Source organism: Carcharodon carcharias, chromosome 14 (genome assembly GCF_017639515.1).
Source record: "Carcharodon carcharias isolate sCarCar2 chromosome 14, sCarCar2.pri, whole genome shotgun sequence".
Classification (NCBI taxonomy): Eukaryota; Metazoa; Chordata; class Chondrichthyes; order Lamniformes; family Lamnidae; genus Carcharodon; species Carcharodon carcharias.
This window is the reverse complement of record NC_054480.1, coordinates 42,079,804-42,095,087: the sequence shown is the minus strand read 5'-3', so window position 1 is coordinate 42,095,087 and position 15,284 is coordinate 42,079,804. Positions and strand designations below refer to the sequence as shown.

At 39.7% G+C, this 15,284-nt stretch overlaps 1 protein-coding gene across 6 annotated transcripts in view; it reads left to right on the top strand.

Annotated features, from left to right (window-relative positions):
* The window catches only part of LOC121287167 (sodium-dependent lysophosphatidylcholine symporter 1-like), a 49,857-nt gene extending 34,925 nt beyond the window's left edge, over positions 1-14,932 (top strand). For 4 of the 6 annotated variants that reach the window (XM_041204773.1, XM_041204772.1, XM_041204777.1 and 1 more), the window contains exons 12-15: positions 1,765-1,908; positions 10,686-10,862; positions 12,383-12,549; positions 12,836-14,932. In XM_041204773.1, the coding sequence (XP_041060707.1) occupies positions 1,765-1,908; positions 10,686-10,862; positions 12,383-12,518 (457 nt within the window). In that variant the 3' untranslated portion in view covers positions 12,519-12,549; positions 12,836-14,932. The remainder of the gene's footprint in view (positions 1-1,764; positions 1,909-10,685; positions 10,863-12,382; positions 12,550-12,835) is intronic. The other 2 variants (XM_041204774.1, XM_041204775.1) reach the window with 2 other exon arrangements.
* The last annotated feature ends 352 nt before the right edge of the window (positions 14,933-15,284 follow it).

Below are 15,284 nucleotides of genomic sequence, written 5' to 3'. Positions count from 1 at the left end.
CCAGCAATATTTTCCAGACTTCTAAAGTATTCACCATGGCAATTGATATTATGGTACACAAGAAAATGAAACTTGCATATTGGGCTTTGATTTCATCATCATCTTGTGTTGCTGTACTAGAGATTTCTTCAATGTCTGTCCTAGTGTATTTAAAACAGGGCTTATACTTTGTACAGGAGTATCTGTGTTGTACCATTGCAGCAACAACTATTCACTAAAACCTGGAGGGCTCAATCTCCTTGATGTACGAATATGCAAGTGCTAGTTGGGCTACAAACGCATTTTGTAATTTTATGGTTTATTTCTATTTAAATACCCTTCTGATTTTATGCACCTAGTCTCACCAGGTGTACACACGCATGTATACACACTGACCTCCATGAATGTCCCTTTGTGGTGACAGAAACTTTACATCATTTTGTGGCATCTGTGAGGAAGGTAGAAATCTGTCCCTCTTTTAAAGTGAGATTTTTATGTTATACCTTTTTGTTTAACTGACTGAACATTGAATTTATGACGGGCTTTTCTTCATTGTCAGGATGCCCCAATGTATTTTATAACCAATGAATTACAATTGAAGCCCAGTCATTGTTGTTATGTTGGCAAATAGGGGAACCAATTTGCATGCAGCCCGGTCCCACAAATAGCAACTGTATGCCTGACCAGGTAAATTATTGTTAACTTAAGTTATCGGCTGAAACAGAAGTCATTTGTCATTGTGGGAAGAAAAAACACTTGGATTGCTGTAATTTTTTTTGATCTTCCAGTGTAGAAATCCTGGAAAAAAAAGTCCTAAAGAGCAATTTACATTATTTATCTGGTGTTTCTGCTAATCTTCCACTGAAGTTACAGTTGGAGATTAGAGAACCTCTGCAGAGGTTCCAGGCAAATATGCACAAAATATTTATAAATATCTTCAATGAAGCTGTTAATAAGGCATTCCAAAGTAATGTAAGCACGTGCAAACTTGTAGACTCCTTTGGAATGATCAGAGATTGTTCATGGAGCCAAGCTGCCTTTGAGAGTTAAGATGTATTTAAAAAAATAATAAAACCCAACAAGATGGTGTTAAGTCTGTTCTACACATAATTTCTTCTTGGATGATAGGCCATTGTAAAATTAATCAATTTTATATATTAAGAAGGAACTTCTTTATATCTGGTGTATCAATGTCTGTCTTTAGAATTTAGTCTCCCCTTTACGTCTGTTTTCTTGTTTGACTGTCATCATTTCAACACAGTAATGAAAGCCTTTGCCATGTGACATATTATCAAATCTAATTTCTGGAATGAACTTCTACAGATACAACTCTCTGGTCTTGAAAAGGTTTAAATCAAATGTTATATTTCTGTTGCTACTTTTTGTGTAATTATTTTACTTGAAAATATATTCACCTAGTTATTTACGTGATGGTCTGACAGCATGGTATTTTCTACATTTCAGTGTGGGAAGGGGAGTGGTGGGCAAAGTAGGCATCTCCAATTTAGAATACCAAGATAAAAGGATAGCAGCATGCTGTTCAATTTGTATTGTGTTTAAGAGACCAGTAAGAACATTTATAGGAGACATGGGTCTGTTTATGGAACATGGTTATTTGCTGCTCACCCAAAGTTAAACTGTTGAGAAAGAGGTTCAACTGTAATAACATCAGAACCAATTCATGTTTGACAAATAGGAACTACATTTTCATTTGTGTTGTGCCTTTATCTTTTGTCTGTCACGTGTCCCAGAAGGATATCTAATTATTCTGAATACTTTCTCCAGGTCGATGTTGCCGGATGTGGTGGATGATTTCAGAGCAAAGAACCCTCACTGCATAGACCTGGAACCATTGTTCTATTCCTTCTATGTGTTCTTCACTAAATTTGCTGCTGGAGCTTCCCTTGGATTTTCTACTTTATGTTTGCAGTATGTGAGCATTTTATATTTTTACATATTTGCTTGATTCAGTGCCTTTTTCTTGTGTTTAGGCTTTGTTTCTTTCATAAATCATGAAAAGTACCTAGTATTAAGTCCTTAAGTTTGTTGTAAGCATTAGTATATCTCAATATTTAATAATTTGTTGAGCTAGTGTACTTGTTCCACAGCTTTTCACCTCAACCCCTTCTTTCATTTTTTGAATGGTTGCATTCTCCACACACCATTGAAGTTGAGTCTACCTGGGTTGTATTCTGGGGGAGTCAGGATGTCATAGATAATAAAAAACAAAAACAGAATTACCTGGAAAAACTCAGCAGCTCTGGCAGCATCGGCGGAGAAGAAAAGAGTTGACGTTTTGAGTCCTCATGACCCTTCGACAGAACTTGAGTTCGAGTCCAGGAAAGAGCTGAAATATAAGCTGGTTTAAGGTGTGTGTGTGGGGGGCGGAGAGATAGAGAGACAGAGAGGTGGAGGGGGTTGGTGTGGTTGTAGGGACAAACAAGCAGTGATAGAAGCAGATCATCAAAAGATGTCAGCGACAATAGTAGACATCTTTTGATGATCTGCTTCTATCACTGCTTGTTTGTCCCTACAACCACACCAACCCCCTCCACCTCTCTGTCTCTCTATCTCTCCGCCCCCCACACACACACCTTAAACCAGCTTATATTTCAGCTCTTTCCTGGACTCGAACTCAAGTTCTGTCGAAGGGTCATGAGGACTCGAAACGTCAACTCTTTTCTTCTCCGCCGATGCTGCCAGACCTGCTGAGTTTTTCCAGGTAATTCTGTTTTTGTTTTGGATTTCCAGCATCCGCAGTTTTTTTGTTTTTTTGTCATAGATAATGATCATAGAGTGTGGTCCCTTAGAGCAGACCCACCTACACCCGAGAACTAGAAATACCAAACATATCATGAAGTAGCTGTTAAACAGGTTATGGTAGGAGCAAAGAATAAAGTAATCTGTCAATCACTTAAAACGTTGCAGTTTCAAAAAGGGATGGCCTTGAACCTAAAAATAATTTGGCAAGTGAAGCAAAATTCCCAAGATCATTAAATAAAGCATCATTGTGCTCTAAAGGCAGAAACATGACACAGTTTGTTTTCAAGCACATAAAATTCAAAGACAGCCTTAAGTCGGAAGCAGTGTCAGCTCTGAGTATTACTTGATTAAACCGGCTTGGATAATTCAGTGGCTTCCAAGTTTGCAGAAGGGGATTGGAAATGTGTGCATGAGCTTGATGGTGTGCAAAACATGCGGACAAACGTGCCCCGTTTAAATAAAACTTCCCGGAGTCCCATCTGACACCTGGCCATGTTCACTACCTGGTTGCTGGGCGAGGATGAGAATTTGGCCACATCCAGGATCTTTGGAAACAGTGCCTGGAGGAGTTATGGGGGCGGTGGTTATCACAGTGCACAATCAGATGGCTGGAAATCTTTGGCCTCTTCTCTCCAGTCAGCTCTTTACATTGTGGCTTTGCTGTCAGGCTGCACAGTGTGGATCTCCTCCTGGCTTGATGCTAATATTACATTGTGGCACCAGTTTTGTTATCGGACCACAAAGTTTGCATCTTAAGTAGTTGCCTGCCTGCTTTTAGTGGGAACCTTGTCTGTGAGCTGAGTCACTGCCAATGATAATATAGCAGGCAGGAATCCAATGGGTTGGAGGAAGCATTTTGATTTTCAAGATCTCCAACTCCTTTCCAGCCTAAGAGGATTGAAGGGGGGTGGGGTGGGGAAGGTGGTTCAGATGTCTGGGGATTTCACTGATTTGTTGAACTGAGACAGGGGCTAGCCAGAACATAGCTTCTCCATGAAACAAATTTAAGATTGTGTGGTGAGAGATTTGGAACAGATAGTATAGGATGATTTAGTTTCAAGTTTGTGTCCCAACTGGGATCTAAACCTAATCTAATAGATTACATTTCCATTTTATTTAATGACACTCGGCCAATGTACTGCAAATTACATACAGCTTTCCTCCAAAAGAGTTTGGTGGTGGAGGGGTGGGCGGCTGGTGGTTGGCAATGCAGTTACTGTCAATATGAAAGGGATCCAGTCATTGTGTGGGTAATGGGGTGAACTGAAGTCAGCAAGGGTGTCCACAGCACAAACCTGCTGGGCTGGTTCATTCAAGAATCAGTAGGCTTATGAGAATTTTGGACGTAGCATTGAAGGAAATGCCAACATCGTAAGTAATTCAGACCTTCCAGTTTGTTCCCCCGTTTAGTTAAATTATGACCGATGCGTACTTCAACTCCATTTAATAGCCTTTGCTGCACTTCCCTTGATACCCTTACCGAACAAAAATCTACCGGTCTCAGTTTTGAAAATACCAATTGACTGAAGCCTTTTATGAGGGAAAGACGGATAGCTTCAGGTTAGCATTACCCATTTATGTAAAACAGTGCTTTGTGATTCCACTTCTAAATGGCTTAACTCTAATTTTAAGATTATGTCATTCAACACCCTCCCTCCCCATGCCTGTTTTGATGTAATATAATAACACAATTTTAAAGTGCATGAAGGAATAAGGAGAGGACAGGTTCACCTTTACAAATCTTTGAAGGTGGCTGGAGAAGTTTATAAAGCTTTTGAAAAAATATCATATGGAATCTGGGTTTATTAATAGTAGAAATGAATATAAAAGCTAGAAAGTTATGCTGACCCATTACAAATCACTAGTAGGGCCTCAGCAGAGGTATTGGGTAGAATTTTATGGCTCCTCCCGCTGGCAAGATTTTCCAGTCCTGCCAAAGTCAGTGGACTTTTGAATGACTCGCTATATTTTATGGACTCACCCCCACTGCGACAGGGCTGTAAAATGCTACCCATTGTGTTCTATTCTGAGTACCACATTTTAAGAAGAGTTTCAAGGCCTGGGAGAGGGTGCAGAGGAGATTTAGTGGAATGATTTCATGGATGAGAGACTTCAGTTATGTGTTGAGACTAGAGAAACTGGACTTGTTCTCCTTGGAGCACAGCAGGTTAAGAGGATACTTGATCTAGGTGTTCAAAGTATGAAGGATTTTGATAGAGTAAGTGAGGCAAAACTGTTTGCACTGTCAAGAAAGTTGGTAACCAAACGACGCAGATTTAAAATAATTGGCAAAAGAAATGGAGAGGAAATGAGATTTTCTTTTCATGCAATGAGCTATGATAATCTGGAATTCTCTACCTGAAGCAGACTAAATAATAACTTTAAAAAGATGTGTGCTTGAAAGGGAATACATCTGCAGAGCTATGGGGAAAGAGCAGGGAGGTTGGATTAATTCAGTAGCTTTGTCAAAGAGCCGGCACCTGCCTGATGAACCGAATGGTTACCTTCTCTGCTGCAGGAGAGAATTTTAATATGGGTGAGTGTATGGGATTTAGTGTGGATGGGGAGTTAAATTGGGAAAAATTCCTAGCATGTCAGCGTGGCTCCAACCCACTGACTTTTAGATTTTACGGAAATGAGATGAGTGGCGGGCAGCCAACCAGTTCCCAGGAGGTAAGTTAAATAGGTTTGGATTTTAACTATGTTAATAAAGCTGGCAGCTTCAGACTTAATGTGCTTTGCAGGTTTGACTGTGTGCGGCCAGGCTGCCAAGGCACTGGGAAAACCCAGAAGCTGAAACAAGATGAAGGCAGCATTAGGGAAAGTTAAGAGTCTTCACTTATGTGGCAAGCATGAATGCTTCAACACCCCTGCACCCCACCCCCCACCCCCCACCCCACACTCCTGTCCCCCCACTGCCCCTTGTCCCCTTGCACACTTCCAAGCAAAGGCTTCCAGGGTCAGGGATTGGGGCTCTCCTCACCTTTTTCCCCCACTTTCTACCCGGGGTCAGGAATCATATACCTTTCCTTATCCCGCCCCCAGTTTTGGGATTGGACTTCTGGGGTAGTAGGCCACACCCATCTGATCCTGTGGCCTCCTCCAGTGTCCTTCCTGCTTGGCTGCAAACCAAGTCTGTCAATCAGGCTGACAGGTTTCCTGACCAGCAATCAGGGCCAAAAGGTGCACACTGAAGTTAAAACACCACAGCATGTGGTTAAACCTGGATCTGATTTCCCATCCAAAATTCCACCTCCACCCCCGAGTCTATGTAACTCACCCCTGTTAATATCCAGGCTGCTTCTTTGATCTCAAATACTTCAATTCAATTCCTAACTTTCTAAACTCAAGGGGATACAATTCAAGATTTTAAAATTTGTCCTTATGAACTTAATTCTTTAAGTCTTAATATTCTGCAGGTGCATCTCACTTATACCCTTTCCAGGGCCATTATATCTTTCCTGAGGTTCAGTGTCCAAACATGAATGCAGTATTCCAGATGGGGTCTGACCAAGCTAATGATCTCTCTTCCCCCATTGAACTGCATCTGCCATAGTTTGAACTCCATGTCCCTCTGCGACTTTCTGCTTCTTTTCAACTTACCATCCCTCTTAGTGCAATCTGCAAACCTTCAATTCTCCCATTCAAATCTGGTCATGCAGCTTCATATAGTGAAAAACCAAAGGTTCCATTACTGATACAAAAGCAAAATGCTGCAGATGCAGGAAATATTAAATAACAGCTGAAAATTTTGGAAGTACTCAGCAGGTCTGGTAGCATCTGTAGAGAGAGAAACAGAGTTAACATTTCAGGTCAATGAGCTTTCATCAGAATGTGCCATGACAGATTCCTGTGACACATCGTTTATCACATCCTGTCTCCTCCTCTTGTCTCTTTCTATTCCCTACATCCGAACCAATTTAAGTCAGAAAATTTCTTCCAAATCTGTGCACTTATATTTTGATAATCTTTTGTGAGGAACCTTATGCAATATTTTACGACAATATCTATAGAAACTCCCCTATTCACTGGGCTAGTGTTCTCCTCAAAAAAATTCAACTAAAATAGTCAAACTACCCTTCACACATACATGGTGACTCACTTTGATCAGCTGGTGCTTGTTTATGCACTTAGTCACCATGTCTTTGTCGATAGCTTAATATCAATTGTGGGGAAGTTATTAGATAGATCTGTAGTTACCTTGTTTATCCCTCCCTTTTTAAATAGTTACATGGCATTTGCAAATTTTCCAATCCAAAGGTACAGCCCTTGAATCTATCATACCTAATGCATCTGCAATTTACCTCAACTATATATTTTAATATTCTGGGTGAAGCTATTCCATGCCAAACGTGAAGTGGGGATGATTTAAGAGGACCCACCTATGTCAACACAAGTCAGGAAGGGAAGAGCAGAGAGCCCTCATCGGTCATAGTGTGATCCAAGAGTGACAATCTCAGTGCTAGCATAACAGCAGACAGAAGTAAGCTGGTCAGTGTCATTGCCGGAGTGGGAGGCAGTGAAGCAGCTGTGGCTGCATTGCATGCCCAGAAATGATGAATTCCAACTCTGCTGACTTGGAGAACAGCATGATAGGATTGGAAGTGTCTATTAGAAAGGAAGTTAACCTACATGGTCCCAAACAATGTAAGTCTTCATGTACAGTCTCAGCTAGTCGATGCCTCTGCATTTACAGCACAGTGTAACTTGATCTTTTTTGACTGTTGCTGTAATCTCTTGTCAAATTTATTGATGAGGAATCATCAGAACCCCTTTTAGCCTTTCCTATGCGGTTTTAAGAAAGCACTTCAGGCAAATTTCACAGGAAGCCCTATTATGCATTGTCAACAGTCTTACTAAGTATTGACTAAACCTGACACATCTTGAGTTCCATTTGGAGCTTTTCTGAATCAAGTATTTTGACACTGTGCTGAAAATGAATAATGATAGTAAATAGCCTACAAAAGTATAATAAGCAATGGTATGTTTGTTTATCCCAGAACGAATACATTTGTGATCTTTAAGATTTATTGATTTCTTTTTTGTAGAGAAGAATAATAGCAGAATTTCTAAAAGAGCTAAATGAATAATAAAACAGCAATTATAATTTAACTTGGCTAAGAAGAATACAAACTGCTAATCGCTTCTGGTGCTAATCACATTTCCCTTATCTATCAGCTGATAGATAATGAAGTAAAACAGAACATTATTCCTGCAGGGGAAAATCTGAATATCACTCCAATGAGCTGCCTGTATATTTACAGGTCTTAGGAAAGGGGTAGGGCCCATGGATGGCCACATCCTGACACCATGGGCTGGATTTTCAATCTGGAACCCAATGCCAGGATTATTTTCGGGCCCCAACCCTGCACTGCATCAGCATCACTGACATGATGGTATTTTGACATACAAAGCCCCTAATTGGGCCGGAGGTGAGTTCAGTGCTCAATTAATAGTGCCAGGTGCTGCCTAGAAGCACTGACTGACTCTGGAGGGCAATTTGCAAAAGCAGACGGCAACAATGACTGCGCTTGCCATTGCCTTGCAAAATGAAGCAGGCAGGAGAGCAGAGAGCCAGCAGCCTCAGAGTCCAGATACCCAAATGCTAACTCATCAGGAAATGAATCTGCTTGGCTTAAGCGGTGACAACTTTGTACCACTATTTGAGCACTTTAGTTTGAATTTTGCCATTTTTTAAGACTTTAAATCATCCGCAACGATAACGAATGGCTCCCCCGCTGTGCTCCTGACTGCTGTGTACTAACCTGTTCCAAACAATCTGCTCCTCATGTTCTCAGTTTTGAAAATTTGATTCTGTCCCTCTCCAGCCGATTAACAACCTCTTAATGAGCTTAACAGCAAGTTAATTGGAGGCACATGGGTTGCCAGCTACCCCAACCCCCTGCCATTCCATCCTCGCTTTGAAAATTGCAGCATATTCTGGAGGCGTGAAAAGATTGACATGCCATGTCAGAGTGACAGTTTTAAAGCACGCCCCCACCTGTCCTCACCATTACAGGTGATTGAAAATCCAGCAACATGTGTGTCTTAGTGTAATTAAGATATCACAAATGTCTGTAGGCACATACCACATCTCATGATTTCTACAGAACATGTTGCAAACCAGCTCAACTCCAGCAGTGTGACTAGGATGTTGAATGAAAGATAATAAAAGGATACTCCCTTATCTCTTATTGTTTTTCATAAAAATAATTATTTTTTTTGATATTACATTAGCATTTCACCAATTTTGTTTCACTGTTCACTCTTAAACTTCACTATATTAAGGGTTAGAATTATTGTTTAGGCCCATTGTGCTTTCTCTTATCTTTAATTATAGTAGTACAGGGCATGTGCTTTGGGATCTTTTACGTCCACCAGAGAAGGCATAGGTTTAATAACTCATCTGAAGGACAGCACCTCTGTCAGTGCAGCACTTCCTCAGCACTGCATTAAAATGTCATCCTAAATTTCTAGAATGAAACTTGACTCCACAACAATCTGACTCATGGGTGAGAGTACTATAATTTACATTGCCAATGCTATGGATGGAGTATGTGGGGACCAATACTGGTAAGGGAAGACTAATGCTGTTCTGAGGATGCTTCCCAATTACATTGAATGTTGCACTGACAAGCAAATGAATCCAACCTGGTAGTCTTTTTAAATTAATTCAATGATATTAGTGTAAGTGAGATGTACAGAGGTGAGTGCTGATTCATTGTAAATCACAGTGTTCCAGAATGACATAGGTACTACTGGTGGGCGGGGGATTTTGGCTACCGACACAGGTAGCTTGAGCCAGGAAATTTCCCCACTCACGACCTGCCTCGGTAAAAAGTACCTCAAAACATACCACTTTCACTCTGGGAGGACAGGCGGGCACGTACCAAGGCAGGCTGGTTAGAAGGACTGCCTCAGCTCTCTGGGACTTTTTCCCAGTCATTCTATAAATTGTTAGGTTCTTAACCCACTCCTCCATGGTCCCTCATACCCAGCATGCCAACTCATGCCCACCTTACCTACTTCCAAGGGGTTACAGGCTTACTCAATGCCAACTTGCCTGGTATCCCCCAAAGACAGAGCTCAGGAGCCATGTAGAGATAAGAAAAATAAATTTCTAACAATCTAATATAGCTCCCTCTCCTACACGCTTGATACTGAAAAAACTCCTATTCATTGCTTTTAAATCTCCTCAATTGGTTAATCATTTATAAAAAAAAAGCAACCTTCTATTCTGCACCAACATCAAAGACAGCTAATCCTTTACTCACCTCTTTAAGCTTCCAATCAAACTGTGAATTTGGAATCCCTGGCTGAGATAATTGTAGCTTTTAAAACTCAGCTAAGCATTCATAATAACATATTGATAGTTCTTGGGGAAATGCCAACAAAGAACTGTATTGAAGCTGCATGACCAGATGTTACTTTTTTCTATCCTGTACCTATCAAAGCAGAGGGTTTTTTTTTAAACTCTCACAGCTGCATCCTGTTTTTTAAAGTTTAAAGAATGAGGCGTCTAAAACAACTTCAGATTGCGACAGTTATACAAACCTTTTCAACAGCATTTACATCTACTCAATCAATCTGTGATTCCCACACTGTGGGTTATAGCCCTGCTGAGTTAGGGTTCCCCGCTTGTATGAATCATGCCCTGTTGTTCCATTTCCCCTATCAGCAAATATTATATCTGTCGGAAATGGTGGGATTTCTGCATTTGGGCCCCACCCACTATTTTTAAAGACCAGTGGAGTCTTCCCAACTCTCTGAAAATCCGTCCCTGGTTGCCTTATTGCAGCATCTAGTCATTTCATGGGTTTATATGTTCTTTGTCATATATGTAATTGTATACAGTATCATTGTTTGTGTATAGAACCTTTCATAGTATGTGACATATTACAAACACAAAGAGCTCATAGGAGTTCTATTATTTGTGTGCTCAGTTTTTCAGGTTACAGACCAGGTTCCTGTGCATACATTCCAGCTGTGGCAATGACACTGAAGGTGCTGATAGCACCAGTCCCAATAACCCTGCTGCTGATTGGTTTAGTAATATTTTATTTTTATCCAATAAATGAAGCACGAAGAAAAGAATTAAAGGTGGAGTTTGAAGGAGCTATGTAAGTGTCTGGGCTAATAATCTCTCTAAATGTTTAGTTTATCTTTGTGGTGGAAAGAAGAAATGAAATTTGGTTCAAATTCCGTTCAGGAGAGTTCTGTTTACTGTATTGTGAAGTTTTATTCACATTTCATCATCTTAAGCAGAACAGGGGGGAGAGCCAGTGAAAATACCTTCAACTGAGACTCTGCTCAGGTTAGAAATAGCAACATCCTGGGGTTTGCCTCACAAGAAAATAACAACAAAAATTGTTCATTCCACATCAAACCTCCTCTTTTCAGAATATGTACCACATTAGCGACTCCCCACCTACCTAGTCTTCTGAGGGAATGTTTTCATTAAGTTTTCCCTGATTCTCAAAGTTAAATGTGCAAAACTCCATCGTCATATCTCCATTTTTTAAAAAAAACACAAACTGATGTTATAACCCCCCCCTGTGCATTTGGATAGCATTTCAATATTAGTTGCTGAAGTGTTTCTTTTCCCGGTAGCATTGTCAGAACATTACCTATGTGATTGTTCGGAGTTATGGCCATAAAATAAGATGAGATACTTGCATTCAATCTCTGAGCAGCAAATGGAAGAATTATACAATACACTGTGTAGGTTAATAATGTTCTGCACAAATCTGATGCAGAGTGAGTGCTGGGCAGGTTTCTAGGGCAAGATGTTTGTGGGGTTTTTTTTGGATGAAAGATTTATCCTTGGCCAAAGTGTAGCATAAGTGTTTATTTTGGATGTGTGGAAATGAAGTACGAGGTTTAACATCTTTGCAGAATAGTCAGTTTGGGAATAATTTTGGTGTTAATATCTCTAGTTTGATACTTGAGGTTTCTAAACGGGATTTTGCAAATGCCTCATGGGTAGCAACAGTGAGCATCCTGTTTTGTGGGAAAGAGAGAAGTAAAGTACCCAAATGTATTCAATTTTACAGAATTTGAAAGAGCTAGAATAAAAATAGAAATTTCTTGTCCTTGCCAAATTTGAAGCTAAAGGTGCCTCAGGTTGGTTTTAAAATGTTGTTTTGGTGTAACTACCTGTATATGAAGGATTTGTAGGATAACAGCTTTCCAATCACATATCCATCACGCTGGTCCTTTCTCACTTTTTTTTAATATAATTTCTTCTCCATATACTCACAGTTCCCTCCCTCCAATGCTCTCAGCTGAAGTGCTTGAGTTTCTGTGTGTCTTTGCCAAGTTTCCTGTCTGTCCCTCGTCCAAAGAGCTGGCTTTATATGCTGATGGGGAATCACATGATTTCTATGCATGTAGGGAATGAAGCATACTTTATGAATGGGAAACACTATGTGGACAACTGGCTATTTATTTTCTGTTTCACTAAGAGTACAGTGCTGTGGAGCTTTTTCCTATGTGTCCCTTCATAGCTTGACTGAAGTGAAGGAGTAAAGATTAGCATTGAATATTCTAAATGTGTTGCAAGAGATAATATTTGGGTTATGTCTCCCTCTCATACTTCTCTTTATTTTTGTCCTCTGGACCATTACTCCCTTTGGGACAGAAGCAAAGAAAGAGGGAACTGCTTCCTTCTGGCCAATCCTACTGTTTACCCAGCTGCCAGGATGTGTGCAGCTGTACCTAGTGATGACCATGCTTTCAGTCCCTCGGTTAATGCCTTTCCACAGCAATATGGCTAAAATTCAGCAGAGTGGAGTGAAGTGGAAGAAGGTATTAATCTTGCCTCCTTCAATTGCGGAACTCTATTTGTATTCTAATACAATATGCCTGAAGCTAACTTCTCTTACATGTTGAGCAGCTATTCAGAGCTTTTTTTTTATTTGTAAGGTACATTATTACTTTGGAAATTACATTATTAATTATAATCATCAAACACAAATGCAATTGAAGGGCCTGAAAAGATCAGAGAGAGAAGCTTTGTGCTGGTGCCCTGAATCGTACTGTTAGTTATTGTGTAATTTTATAAATGATGACTTTGTTTCTCCTTGCCTCACAGAAAAAGCTGGGGAGCGGAACTGGAAGAGAATACACTTTAAAAACAACTGTGTCCACTGTAACAACTGTGACCTTTGTGGATTCTGGCTCCGGTTGAATTGAGATGCAGAATTCTTGGAATGCAGATGTGTGGGCTAGTGGTCACCAAAGTATGTCTCCTTTTGTAAATAACCAAATGTGACTCATTACTGAGCTGTCACATAGTGACAACACTAAAATGGAGGCTGTAGAGGATCTCCACAAACCAAACATCATCTCTTTACCCATCACAGCCATACCACAACCTGAAACTAAAATAAAGGGAGTTTATATCTTTAGTTTTTTACTTAAAAAAAGGTATTCCAGTTTGTATCAGACCATGCATTAAACTCAGCCCTCTGATGTAGGACAATGCTGTGAGAAGACTAAGCAACGTTTGGTTCTTTGAGTGGAGGAGTGGGGGCTGTGTGAGTGTTTTTTTCCCCCTTTATCTCTGCTATGCTTTAGCTCAACTTTTATAGTCTTGTGTAATAATAACAGAATTTAACTTATTCGGTTAATCAGTTGCCCAAGTAATACATGGATGAAATTATAGACTGCTATCTGCAAAAAAACAAATTTTAAAAAAATTACCTGTAACAAAAATTGAGTTTTGTCCTTTCGTCTGTTGAAAACCAATAGTTAAGAGACCTTGACTGTTTGCAGATTGGTTCCTGCAGTCACAGATACTATGCTGACAAACGCAGGAACAGGATTCATTGCATTTTGCAGCAAACTTTAACTCCTTTAAAAAAAGATATTTAAAGTAATCCCAAATGCTGCCACAAGCAGCACTTGATCATAGGAATCAAACGTTTGAGCCAAACCTCTCCCACATAGAGGCCAAAACAATCAGTGCTGTAACCATAGCCTGATCCTGAACCTTCTTTTGTACTTTAGTTTCTGACCTGAGCCATTACCTGAAACTATGGTGCTTTATGTGACAACAAAGCCACATCACAGAACCAAGTCTCTTGAGATTAACAGCAATTTGTTTAAATAAAATGAAATAAATACTCGAGACAAATGTTGGTGGGTTCTCATTGTTTCCAGAGGAACACAAGTTTCAGCCTGTGAAGTAAAATGAAAATTATATAAAATACATCAGTTATAGGAGGATGTTTGCTATGAGATGTGTAAAGATTGGATTTGTACTTTGTTAATGTTAAAGGATTTTAATAGAAATTTGAAGATAATTTGAACTCTTGATTTAAGGATGATTCATTGTTTTTTTTACCTTACTGCACAGTTAGTGGTGATTCTGAAAATATTCTCTAGCTGTTGGAATTGTTTTTAGCACACTGATGTAATTTGTGTTACAAGCAGCTTCTTGGGCAGGAAGCTGAACATAACCATTTCCTGCCCTCGTTTAAGAGTAAGATTTAATGACTTAAAGTGAAAAGAATTGATCTGAGTGCCTTTACTTAGACCAAAGGACCTTGGACAATGAATAGCTTTTCAGTGTTGACCCAAAAAAATCAATGGGGCTGTAACATTTTTCATCGCAGAGTAGGTGTGAGATATAGCTCAAAACAGAAAGAAAATTTAGGATGTAACTCAAAAAACATGGTGTGATTTTTATTTGCATTTGGCTACAATTAATAATCCTGAGGTACTCAATCAATCTGTGCATTCATTTAGAATAAAATTTGACATCTTCATGAAGAAACTTGCAGACATTAGTAGTGAAATCCAATGAGCAACATGGTTTTATACAGTAAGACAACCCGAACCAGTGGTTAGTGTGGTGGAGGTAATGCAAGATCATGTTGATGATTAAAAACATTTTTAAAGCAACAGAGAAAAAAATCCCCGGGTTAAGGGTGAAACGACCAAAGCAAGCCCGTTTAAGGCTGACTGGACTTTTACTGTACAGGGAGCATAATCTGAATCATGGTATTTCTACTAATTCTTTATGTCTGCATTGTATATGTTTGAGAAATCATTGATAATTTATTGTAACAGTTTCTGAAAACTTGGTTCTATATAAGAATTTGTTCAAAGTTTATATTTTATATTTTGCAGGGTGGGGCGTGATGTACTATTATTTTTTTTGCTGTATTAAAAAAACTGTACTCTTCTTTTGAGGCTTCTTATTGGCCAGTAGTAATTACATGACATGGTGTCTCTGATGAGCAAATCTCATTAGCCTCAATTCACTTCTGATTGGTCTACAACCCTGTTAAATGAAATATAGAACAATGTTACAAAGAAAGTCTTGCAGCATAGTGTGTAGCATCCTGTTCCCGAGTCACAAGTTCTGGATTCAAGTCCTACCCCAGGACTTGATGGCCATTGAGGGTGCATTCAGAAGTTGATTATCAACCTGTAAATCCTTCCAGTACATGCCAATGGCAGGTGATAAGAGCAGGTGAGATTCCTGGTCAGCCATGTGATGGAAAGGAAGTTGAATACTTTCACTATCCATTGCT